Source organism: Primulina eburnea, chromosome 6 (genome assembly GCF_022965805.1).
Source record: "Primulina eburnea isolate SZY01 chromosome 6, ASM2296580v1, whole genome shotgun sequence".
NCBI lineage: Eukaryota > Viridiplantae > Streptophyta > Magnoliopsida > Lamiales > Gesneriaceae > Primulina > Primulina eburnea.
Window position 1 is genome coordinate 37719383 of NC_133106.1, and position 11996 is coordinate 37731378.

General features: G+C 36.9%; 3 protein-coding genes across 3 annotated transcripts; 2 read left to right on the plus strand and 1 right to left on the minus strand.

Moving 5' to 3' along the window:
- The first annotated feature begins 277 nt into the window (after nt 1-277).
- Nucleotides 278-2927, plus strand: LOC140835046 (uncharacterized). The gene is made up of 3 exons (XM_073200352.1): nt 278-1108; nt 1243-1409; nt 1873-2927. The coding sequence occupies exons 1-2, from the start codon at nt 290-292 to the stop codon at nt 1402-1404; spliced, it is 981 nt and encodes a 326-aa protein (XP_073056453.1). The 5' UTR covers nt 278-289; the 3' UTR covers nt 1405-1409; nt 1873-2927.
- LOC140835047 (5-formyltetrahydrofolate cyclo-ligase, mitochondrial-like) lies at nt 2665-5641 on the minus strand. Its single transcript, XM_073200353.1, has 7 exons — nt 5341-5641; nt 5081-5221; nt 4042-4206; nt 3579-3620; nt 3439-3484; nt 3249-3319; nt 2665-3138 (listed from the first exon to the last, which is right to left on the minus strand). Exons 1-7 carry the CDS (start codon nt 5624-5626, stop codon nt 3002-3004), a joined length of 888 nt encoding a protein of 295 aa, XP_073056454.1. The 5' UTR covers nt 5627-5641; the 3' UTR covers nt 2665-3001.
- A 2497-nt stretch (nt 5642-8138) lies between these two features.
- Nucleotides 8139-10218, plus strand: LOC140835049 (uncharacterized). Its single transcript, XM_073200354.1, has 3 exons — nt 8139-8376; nt 8675-8741; nt 8975-10218. The coding sequence occupies exons 1-3, from the start codon at nt 8299-8301 to the stop codon at nt 9901-9903; spliced, it is 1074 nt and encodes a 357-aa protein (XP_073056455.1). The 5' UTR covers nt 8139-8298; the 3' UTR covers nt 9904-10218.
- The last annotated feature ends 1778 nt before the right edge of the window (nt 10219-11996 follow it).

An 11996-nucleotide genomic window follows, 5' to 3' on the forward strand; every position in this document is an offset into this window, starting at 1 on the left:
ATTTTCGTCTGATTTCAAGTATCCACTTTTGTATATATTTATTTTCATTGTGGGGATTAAACATCTATGCTTAGTTAGCTGTGGACGAATTATTTTCATATTAGTAAATTATTTTCATATTAGTATTTTTTCTGTGGGAGGATATTATGATATAAAGTTCTTTATATTTATAAGCATGCTTTCTTCAGCTTATTCACCAATATTTAATTTAATATTTGGAATATTACAATCATTTTCAAATGCTTTGTTGTCCACGTGCAACGCACGTGTATTCTACTAGTTTGTCAAAATGGCACACAACAGCCATGGGCGCATCGTAGCACACACCGACCCAAAAACATCCATGAATCCCACACTCAAGAAGCACCCCAAACCCACCCCCTTCGCCGCCTCCGTCGCCACATCCGCCACCGCTCCTGCCCTCAAAGTCCACCACCACCACCCAACCTCAGATCCCATCGTTATCCCTGCTTCCACTGTCGGAAACATATCGCATCGCTTCTCCAAGCTATATGCAAATAACAATAAACCAGCCTCAAACTCGTTAGACCCTTCAAACCCGCACCCACATCCTCGACCCGAGACCTATTTCCAAGGAAAATCCTTCACCATACCCCCGGTTCTGGACACATCTTGCACGACTTTGACCAAGTCAAAAAGCCACCACGAAAGAAACGATTTTCCAATTTCAAAAATCGAGGGAAAGCATCACTTCAGCTCAAGAGCCAAGGTGAAGGCAAAGGATGAAAGCAAGAAGAACCCATCAAATAAAGGCCAAAAGAAATCATATTTGGCAGAGTATGACGTGAAAAAGGCGTCCCAATTGATGACTAGGAGTCTAGAAAGTGATCAAGTTAAGGGTTTTTTAAAAGGGTTTGAGGGGAGAAGGCTACCTGTATCATCTCTCCCTCTTGATAATAGAGAGAGAAGGAAGTCAGTTTGCGGCTCACAGATGGAGTTGTCTGGTTTCTTTTCTTGTGCTGGTGTGAGAGTTGTTGCTGTTGATATGCCTCCGTCCGTGCAGATTCATGCTGTTAATTGTGCAAGAAAGACTCATGATAGCTTGGAGAAGTTCACCTCCAAGTCTCTTGCTTTTACACTTAAAAAGGTAATCAGATCATAACTTCAATCTCTAAGATGTTGAATTTGGGGGATCATTCATACTTTCTTCGTTCAATTTGTTTATTTCCTTGAATATATTTTGATTAGGTAGTCATGGGTTTTATCATCTTGTTTATGCAGGAGTTTGATGGGTCCTATGGACCTGCTTGGCACTGTATAGTGGGGACAAGTTTTGGGTCATTTGTGACCCATTCAGCTGGGGGGTTCATGTATTTCTCTATGGATCACAAGATATACGTCCTCTTATTCAAGACTACTGTACAAAAAGCAGATTCAAATTGAATGAGGTGATATTTAATATTTCCTTTTTAGCGTAGACAGAATTTTGGTAAGATATTGTCGCCTCCTCTTTATTGGATTATACATGGTAGTTTTGCTTAGGAAAGAAATGAAGATTGTCCTTGTTTGATGTCATTTACCGCAACGGAAACATCCTATATTTATAAAGTATGATATGAGAAATTGTTTTGGAACACCAATGAAAAAAACGTTCTGGATAGACGGCAGGAACTGGATATTGGCGTGGGTACGTGTTCTTGGGATCATATGATGTATAGTTGTTATGAGCATCAATTTTGATCCCTTTTTTGGATTTGGTGCATCACTTGAACTTCAAGATTGGATGATTTTTCATCTTTAGCATCATAGAAGCCATAGCCAACCCTATGAAGCCAAGAGCGTTATGCATTGGCGCTTAATTAGATGGCAGTAGTTCAATCGGATTTTGATCATTGTCGTAGACAACGGCAGGTTTCCCTTCGCTTTGTGATGGTTTCGCCGCTGTACCTGCTGCTACATTTATTTGTCCATACTTTTGAATGCGATTCCGATGTATACATGGATTTGCCTATGACCATACCTGTTCAAGTTAATTAAATCCTTAATCAAAACGCTTTCCTAACCTTTACAAGATCCTTCAGCCATTTGTAATCTTTCTAGATTTCTTATCTTATGTCTGGTTTTATTGCCGAAGTACCAATCAAAGTGGAGTTTTTCAGAAAAAGGTGAAGATGCCACACAAATGTGAAATTAAACTTGAAATTAATTAGGGAGAGTTGTTTGGTCATGTAAGGATCATATACTTGTTTCAAATATCTGATAACTGATTTGTGCTGCTTTGGCCTTGTCCTTGGATATTTGTCTGGTTTGATGTCTTCTTTATAATTTGAAGAAAACATCTAATTGATAAAAAGTTGGAAATTGAAGTCAATTTCTAACACTGGATGGTGTGGGTGATTAATCATTTGCTTGTTTCGGTTAGAGAGGCAAACCAGTATGTAAATAAATACTAGATGAATATTAACGTGTATGTATAGAGATTTTTATTGTTTGTTCGGTAGATTCTGAAAAATGTTAGAATTGCCCTCAAGAGAGTTCCTGCAAAATAATATCATTGGCCATTTACTTGGATCAACTAAACAAAAAATGTTTTTTTTATAATCGTTTTTGGAGTATAGAAAAATCCAATTCTCATTGATAACTGCTTTACTAGCAGTCATCTACATTTTAATCAGACATGATAACTTAAATGCAATATCTGAATCCTGGAAAGACTACGCAAAAGCCTCTGGGTAACTGATACAAGACATGCTATGTTCCGGGTTAATGAAAATGAAATTATGCGTACATCACAACTATATCTAACAGACATCCCCACGAACAAAAGAAGCCTACATCTTCAGCCAGAAACTACAAATATTCAAGAATGTCTGTTCTCAATCCACAGCGTCAACCTCTCCTAAAACAAGTAAAATCTCACTAAGATACTTGAAATTATTGGTGCAAATTCTGAGTAGAACAGCAAATGAAGGAGCTTTTGATAATCTCACTAGCAAACTGAATATATTTTGTGGCCGAAGCAGAAATGGTTGCATCTTCGTCAGGAACAGAGCGCACTGGCAGCTGGAGTAATGGGGATTACACCAGAGGAGGACACAATTGCATCCACAAAAACATCATTTGGAGTGATTGGTATAACACCTTCTTCCAATATTTGCGGTGAATAAGAAAGAGCAACTATACACGAAACAAAAAATGGCCCACTGAGCAACAAAATTTTACACTATGGCCGACCTGTAGCTCAAGTTGACAACGTATTTTCGAGCACAATAAGTAAAGAAACATACTGAATAATGGTCTCTGCCACTTGCGTTCCTCTGCAAGAGCTTGATATTTTGTGAGGAATGTATCGTAATAACTTTATTGTCGTAACATGAAATGGGCATAAAACATTACAAACCGTCAGAATTCAAGAATAAAGGAAAAACTACAATAACCAAGAAATAAAACAAAAACCGTGTCGCAAAGGAACAATACCCTCCACCGCGGCCCAGTCGTCTGCCAGATTTGTCAAAAGCAAGCCCTGAAGCAGAAAAAGGAAGCCTGAATCAGATCTAATTCAACAGATTCGCAAATTTACCTCTGGACTAGAAGTTGGGCAGGAAGAAAGTGTTTACCAGGTAAAAGGAACAGGTCTACTGGTTCATTAGCTAACATGACTGCAAAGAAAGAGGGAAAACAAATTTATATGTAATCAGACTTTAATTACCTGTAATTTTAGCAGCAAAAGTAAATCAATCAAGTTCGGGATCTAAAGTTTGACAAAGAAAACCAACACTGACGAAGACTTGAAGGATTAGATCAGATTATCAACACGATTCAGAACATTGGTTTTCATAGACCACAACCATGGCAAAACCAACAAATAAGCCTTTCTTCATAACAACACTTGGTATTTTGGTTAAAAAGCTTTTCAGCGGTCTCATATTTTCAGTTATCGCCCATGTGTACCTCCAAGGTCTTAGTCACTTGCAAATAAACTGACGTTCAAAATGGATAAATAATAGAGAACTACAAAATTCAGAGACGACTTCATACAATTTCGAAGAAAGCATTTTTCAGAAAACAGGCGAAAATTACCATCTTCGAGCTCTTTTCCCTGAGCATCAAGGGGAGCTGGTTCCAATATGTTCATTGAATTTGCAATAAGATCATCCATCGTAGAGATGTTCAGCATCCTCATATGACTATTCTTGTCTTCTACCCTCGGAACATATAGGGTCTTTCTCACCTGGTACTGACCATCTTAAAATTCGAAAAAACAAGTATAAAACTCTTGAACGAGAATGACAGTTTAACCTCCTTTAAATTAAATTATAGCAATAAAGTTCAAATAACATAATCTGATGGCCCTATACAACACATGGCCATTTTTTCTAGATTTGACTCATTCTTCACTAAGATATAATCAAGGAAGCTGGAACCCTCAAGTGTTCGTGAGGAACCGAAAGGACATCATCAAACATTTGATACTGAAAAAAAGTATAACATCTGTTTTTCTACAGTACCATATTTGTTAGAGGCCTAAAGCAAATTGAGGAGCATAGGCATCATGGAGCTTAATCTCCAGACAAGGCGCACAACTTGACTAAACGATGTACACTAAGGCATAGTATTGTAGAATCTGGATGCTTCAGAAAAATTATGTCACATAACATCCAAAAAGAACTTTATGAACAACTGAACACCAATAAGACAAATACGCATTAGTGTATAAATCACAATGTATTTGCAATTGCAACCAAGGATGGCTGTACTAGATTCCCGCAAACAAGATACACTTACAGCAAAGGTATGAGCTTTCTGCTTTTCTAAAAGACCGCACCTTGGATTCCGTCTTGTTGCTGGAAGTTATGCCTTGTATACTTTAATAACTATGTTATAAACTAGACCCTTAAAGATTATTCACGTGTGCTTGGAGACTGACAGACACCTGCTAACTCATATTAAACCATGCTTTCAATCATGTGAGTTGCTAATTCAGGTTAAAATATAGTCAGAGGGATCAAAACGAAATTAACCCAAATTTGATGAGTAAAAGCAGTAGGCAATATACCATCCCAATAACCCATATATAAGGAAGTTCTGAATCAAGTTATAATATTTTTCTACAACATACCTTTGCCCGTGCTTCTTAGAATTTCTGACAGGAGTTTAGAAGTATCCACTTCTCTTAAAGCAGCACAAGTTATATAAGCACATAGTCTTTTACATGTCTTAAACCATGGAGATTCCAATACTATTCTCTGTATTTCATCATCTGAAGAAACACACAAACCAAGAGAAACACGAGCCAATGTCATTAAGATCAAACAACCGCGAATAAAACGAGTCAAGAACCAAATTATCAAAATCTTTGGTGTGTAAACGAGTCTATACCTTCTTGAGATCTGTGGATGGGATCCATTGACTTGAGTTCCTTTTTAATTTTGAAACGAAGGGACTTCTTTAGCTCGAAAATGGTATCCAAATCAACGGTGGCGGGATTGGTGGCGTTCATGTTGGCGAAGGTTGAGGTGTTGGAGAAGCGAAGGTTAAGGTGAAGAAGAGGGGTGAAAATTGCAGGGGTCTTGGCACGCAATGGTGGAGATGGGGCAGCCGCCAATGTACACCGGTGGGTCATCCGTCTTGCCAATCTATGGAAATAGAGGCCTACTATGGTCATTTCGTATTACAAAAATCACCCGAATAATCAAATATATCCAATAATAGTGTTTTTTTTTAAAAAAATTAATATGTCCTCCCAGAACTTAATTAACAAAAACAAATTTTGTATAATTTTCATTAAATTGAGAAACGGAACATAAAACTCTTATGAAAACGGTCTTACGGGTCAATTTTAAGAGACAAATGTCCAATCTGATCCAACTCATCATAAATACGAACCAGATCGACATGTCACACAAAAACTCATATTGAACAGAAAAATCGGTGACCGGAAAGAAGAATCTCATTCCAACTCGTGACTTTATTTAAAAAGTGGGGAGCATTCGGCACAAGTAAAAATCAAATTTCTTCCCGGAAACTAGTTGTTTTTATACCTATAATTTATTCGAGAAAAAAAGAAAAAATCATTGTTATTGTAGTTAAGGCCGTACGTCTTGCATCTATCGAACGCACGATTCGTTTACCTTTGTAAGAGCACATGTCTAAGACATAAGTAGGGGGGGACAGATTCCTCCTTATTTATTTATTCCATAGTATAAAGCTATAAAAGTTTCATGTATAAAAATGGGATCCAACCACGATCTACTCTGTCTTTGTTCTTTGAACATGGTCCAAAAACCATACTACGTCAAATTTTGCACTTATTTGACGTAATGTTGTTTAAGTTCTTAAATAATTCGCATCATTTCTTTATCTATAAACTTTATAAAATTCAAATCAAAACACCTTTTCGATCTCAAATTGTATCTAATCTGACAAACTTTAGCCAATTAATTAAAGATGTTGTAGCTAAGTGGAGAAAAGGCATTAGAAACTTCTTCAATAAGTTGATAAACCTAGTTTGGACCAGATCATGTGCTGGTTCATTTTCAATCCTAGTTGTAAGACAAAAACATGCCACATGCATACTAAGTCTTGTGATGTTCCAAGACTAGATAAAAATAAGTGCATATGATTATATTCTCACAACATAAAATGTTACCATTCGTCCACTACCACCATAGTAACTTTGCTTCAACACCAAGTCTCAATGCTAGCAAGCTAGCTCCTATATATATACATGAATTGGAAATACTTGTAGGAAAGCAAACTGAATAGAAAATACTTAAATTACGTGTTTTCCTTCTATATAAACGACCACTAGTCTAGTCCCCTCTTATCCCAACACCATCAACTTCATATATACAGCCTAGCCTAGCTCACTATATCACCATGAACAAAAACACGAGCAAAAACAGCAAATCCCTCTACTGTAAATCAATGAAAATGATGGCCAACTTCGTCAGACTGTCATCATTTTCCAAGGGCAAGTCCAGCTTCGGAACATCATCGATGTCGCCACCAGCTGCCGGAAAACACCACAAACAAGTAAAAATTTTGGATTCGGATATTCCACGGCCACCACAACATGGAAACTTGAGGTCTCACGAGCTTCAGAGAAGCTCAAATCCAATGAAATACATGATTGAAATGGTGGATGATATTAATACATCTAGTTTTATGATGGGGGAAGAGGAAAACGTGGATGGAATGGCCTCTGATTATATAAGAAAGGTGCACGAGAAGAACAAAACTAGTTCAAATGATGCCTCGAATCTTGATCTTTCCAACTTCATAATGCCGTCTCCACCTCACGCGAAAATGTGGTGAACTTATAAATCGGTCGCTAATATTTCAAATTTCAAGAAAACTTTTTTTTTTAAGAATAATCCAGTAGTTTTGTTGGTAAGTATTTGTAAGAACTTATTTAAATGTTCTCAAGTTTTTAGTCAATAAATATTTGTAAATCGTATGTAAAGGCTAACTTAATCATCTTTTTTTTTCAATAAAACTAACTTTTTATAAATCGGTTGCTGATATTTACAATAAAAAAATAATATTTTGACAAAAAGTAATTTTTTTTTTCATAAGTGACCCAAACAAAATATTGGTCTCGAAAAAGTAACTTGTGAGACTATCTCACATGAGTTTTTATTATCAATCAAATATGCTCAACTGTTGAAACACTATCACTTCAACATGGATCATAATTTCTATTTTACCTTCGAATATGTGAGATAGGCTTCGGACATGAGATTTAAACCAACAAAATTTTAACTCTAAATAACTAATAAAAAAACATTTACGATTTTTTCTTAAAAAAATTTCGAGCTCAAACTCTATTCAAAATTCATATGATTTTCAGTTTTCAACTCAAGTTGGAGAATGATTTGAAGAACATTTCTCACACACTGTTTGAAGTATACATATTTAATATATAATTATATTATATTAATAAAATAATTGATGTTTAAGTTCGACTAATTAAGCAAATATTTTATATCTGGTTTTGTAGCTGACAAACTACGGCCTTTTCGCATTCTGCAAGTTTTAGCCCAACGACGTCGCTTAATAATGCTCTCACTCGAGATATTTTGGATCATGTTACTAAACTACCCCGCGGTCACCAGAAAAGTAGAACGATATCTAAGGGCAAATATGTCAAATGATTTGAATATATATCCCCCTGTTGTGTAGCCCACGTCCTCTCTTTGTAAAGGCGTAAAAAGATCTGCGAAAAAGGGTTGAGCGTTGCAGAGGAATCCGTTATCCACATTCTCCTTCTAATTCAACCGTTTCATCTCCGATCAATTTAGGGTTTCTCAGATTCAACAACCACTTGACTCAGCCATGGTTTCTGATTCGACCCCCAGCGCTTCTATCCCAATGGCCTCCTCAAACCCCAAAGATTTTGCCAAGAAAAAAAGGGTATGTTTCGTCTTTTCATTTTTGTGCTGTCATACCAAATTCGTTCTTGCATTGTATTGCATGTATTACCTTCTGGTTTTATTTAAATTCGTGTTTTTTGAGGCTGTAGGATTATTTTTTAGGGGGTGGGGGTGGGGGTGGGGGTGGATATGACTGTATATTGTCATATATTTATGAATTTCAATTTTGTGATTGTGAGTCTTCAAGTATTATAATTTTCTTGGTACATTTTGCATTTTGGGGGCCATATTTTATGTTGAAAGTTTTGTCTTTACCGAATTTGTCTTCTGAAATTTAGGCTAATCGTTCGGCGAAACTGAAGCAGTGCAAGCTTGATGCTCGTCGTGAGCAGTGGCTTTCTCAAGGTTTGCAATATATTGGTCTAATTTTCACATGCAATCAGTTCCCTTTACCCCCATGCGCATGGCTAACGTTTCTCTGTATTTTTGTTTAATTATATTATATATCAGTGCATGTGTTCTCTGTTATTTGATTTCTTATTATTATTTTTCTGCTGTGCATATATTTGCACCTTATTTAAATAAAGTGTTGCTATCATATGTTAATATTTCGTGAATGCACTTATATATATTTTCAGTCAAAAATAAGGGGAGGTGTAAGGAGGAACCGAATAGTGGAGCAGGGAAACATGGGGGTGTGGATACAGAGAACGAGAGGGTCCCGTTGATGAAGAAAATGGAAATAAGTCCAAGAGGTGGTGATGAGAGTTACGGGGATGGATCATCGATTCATCATTACATCGACTCTGGATCTTCACCTTCAGACAGTCCTACCAGTAATGCCAGTAGTTTATTGGGAAGCAATCATTCTGGGACAAACTTTACCGTGAGTAGTAGAAGCTGCAGCAGCAGCAGCAGTCGCAGCAGCAATGGGTGCGATCCAGAAATCATGAGTGAGGAAGATGATGGTGATGATGGGTGCGTGGATGATTGGGAGGCTGTGGCTGATGCATTGGCTGAAATTGATAAAAAGCATGAGCTTACCCCTAACTCGGCGTTGGGTTCGTTGCCATTTGAGAACCATGGAAATCCCACTTCTCATTTCGAAATTACAAACCAAGTGATTGAGATTTCAAATGCAAATCCAGAGAGTGGAAGAATGGGTGGGCAGAGGCCTACGGTGAATTGCCGGGCTTGGAGGGTGGATGATGCTCTTCGGCCTCAATGCCTACCCACTTTATCAAAGCAGTATAGTTTCCCCTTGAAATCCGAGCGGCACATTGGCCATGGAGCATCTGTTTGGGGATGCAAGAATGTTGGGACGGTCCCCTCGTCATGCCCAATATGCTTTGAAGAGTTAGATTGCACAGACTCCAGTTTTCTCCCTTGTTTGTGTGGATTCAGGCTCTGCCTCTTTTGTCACAAGAGGATTCTGGAGGAAGATGGGCGTTGTCCAGGCTGCAGGAAGCAGTATTCCCATGACCCAGTTGAGGGAGAGGCAATACTGAATGGAGGAAGTTTGACTTATCAATTGGCTCGTTCTTGTAGCATGATAACAAGGTCTTAGGAAGAGCTTAATTCTTGAACTTGTTTCTCCTAGCATGACTTGCATGTGTGTTCCCTGCTAGACTCATCTTCGTAGCCTTTTGGTATTGGTATATAAACTTTATTTTTTTTTACACGGCAATTTATTTTAGTCCTCTTTCGTATCTGTTGAGACACTCTGTACCGTGTTTATGATGATTTAGAAAACCTGTTATCCTGTGAATAGATAAAGTGCTACAAAAATGGACATTATTAATTATTAATAAGAGATTTTGCTCCGAAGTGATGTATAGCTTGTGCTCTTCTTGATGATAAAATTACGTGGAACTCTTTGACATTTGCTCTATCATGTCGTTGACTGATTCGTTAACTTGCAAGCCTCTATGGTATTTGTCTTGTGATATCCTTGGACTTCACTGTTACATCCTCGTTCTTTTGTCAGCATTTGGAAAGTTGAAGAGTATCTATCTGTTATATGGATATAGAAATATCCATGGTGCGAGATGATGTAATACAAGGAAGACAGCCATATTTAGTTTGAACTGCAGAATGATTCACTTTTATGGGAAAAAATATACAACAAAATTAAAATTCAAATGCAAAATTAAACAATAAAGACGTGACATTTCATATTGCATATGCTCCACTTATCTAATATAAAACTTTCGTGCATAAAATGTTTTTTTTTAATAATCGAAGTTATACATAAATAACACGCACATATATAAATAAAGACTCAGCTTCTTTATGTCCCCGTAAGGTTCGGTTTATTTCATTCTTCCTCGGGAAAACAAACCCAAAGAAAAACCTAGTTTAGAGTCGCGCCGAGTTACCACAAACCATCAATAAAAAAATTTCCATAATAACATTGATAATAATAGTACATTGCCAAATTTTTCTGACAGAGGATATGCGAATCCACAAGAAATAACGAAATGCAAAAAGGAAAAAGAAAAGCATAGCTAGCTACACGTGAAATGACTGCAGCAAAAGTGATTGAAATCTTGGGCAATAGCATGGCCCATATTACAATATGATTTCCCCTTGAACACTAACATCAAGAGTCTTGTTCGGAAGAACTATGCTATCCACTACCACCACGCATTCACCTTATTGCAGAACACACAGAAAACATGGTGGTACTTTTTTTTATTTTTCCAAAAAAAAAAATCCAGCAGAGAAAATTCGTGGTATACATACCGAGAATAGTGGCACCAAGCTTTGCATTGTAACCGCCTGAGGCCTGATATACATCATTAAGCTTAAGAAATGTTGCGTCAAGAAAATCAAGACAAGAAACCAGCTAAGTTAACCATCAATTATCAACCGCGGACTGTTTGACAGAAAATTTCAGTAAAACTAATGTAAGCTCCAAAATACGACGACGTAATTCAACTGTATGCAAATCTAAGAAAATGAAAAATGACTAATTGAATGATTTTAATGGCATGAATTAATTAAGATATGCATGACCACATGTTTAAAAACAGGGTTTTCTGTTAGAATGCGTAAAACAGTGTTTTAAAGATTATTCGAGACGCGATAAAGGAACGGAGACTCGGGAACCATATAAAGGAAAATATTTTTATTAAATAATTATTTTTTATTGTTTAATGTGTGGTGTATTTTAAATGAAATTTTCGAAAATGGGGTGTTTTGAGATGTTTTTATACGTCAAGTCGTATTTATAAAAGGTATTCGATTTTCGACGAAAATATTAACTTTTCGAGAACTCGGCTAATATTTTCACAAATTTTCCTAAACAAAATATTTTAAATAATAACTAATTTGCTTAATGAGCATATTATACATGGCTAATAAGCCCAAACTTGCACCATGTGTTTTATATCAAATAAACAAGGCCTCCAAGTCTTTTATTTCCTTCAATCACACGCCTCTCACCTTAACAACACAAGGACTCTCCATCAGCAACATAGCCACACACACACCACACGAAATTGAGAAGAAAAATCACGTGGAAGTCGTAGGATTTCGACCAGGTCCAACTCCGCCAATGTTCTTCGCATCGCAAGTTGTTTTTGGTGCGTGAAATATGCACAAGTACGTCTTAATCTTCCTTCAAACATCTTTCACACCATATTATATTCTTGATAC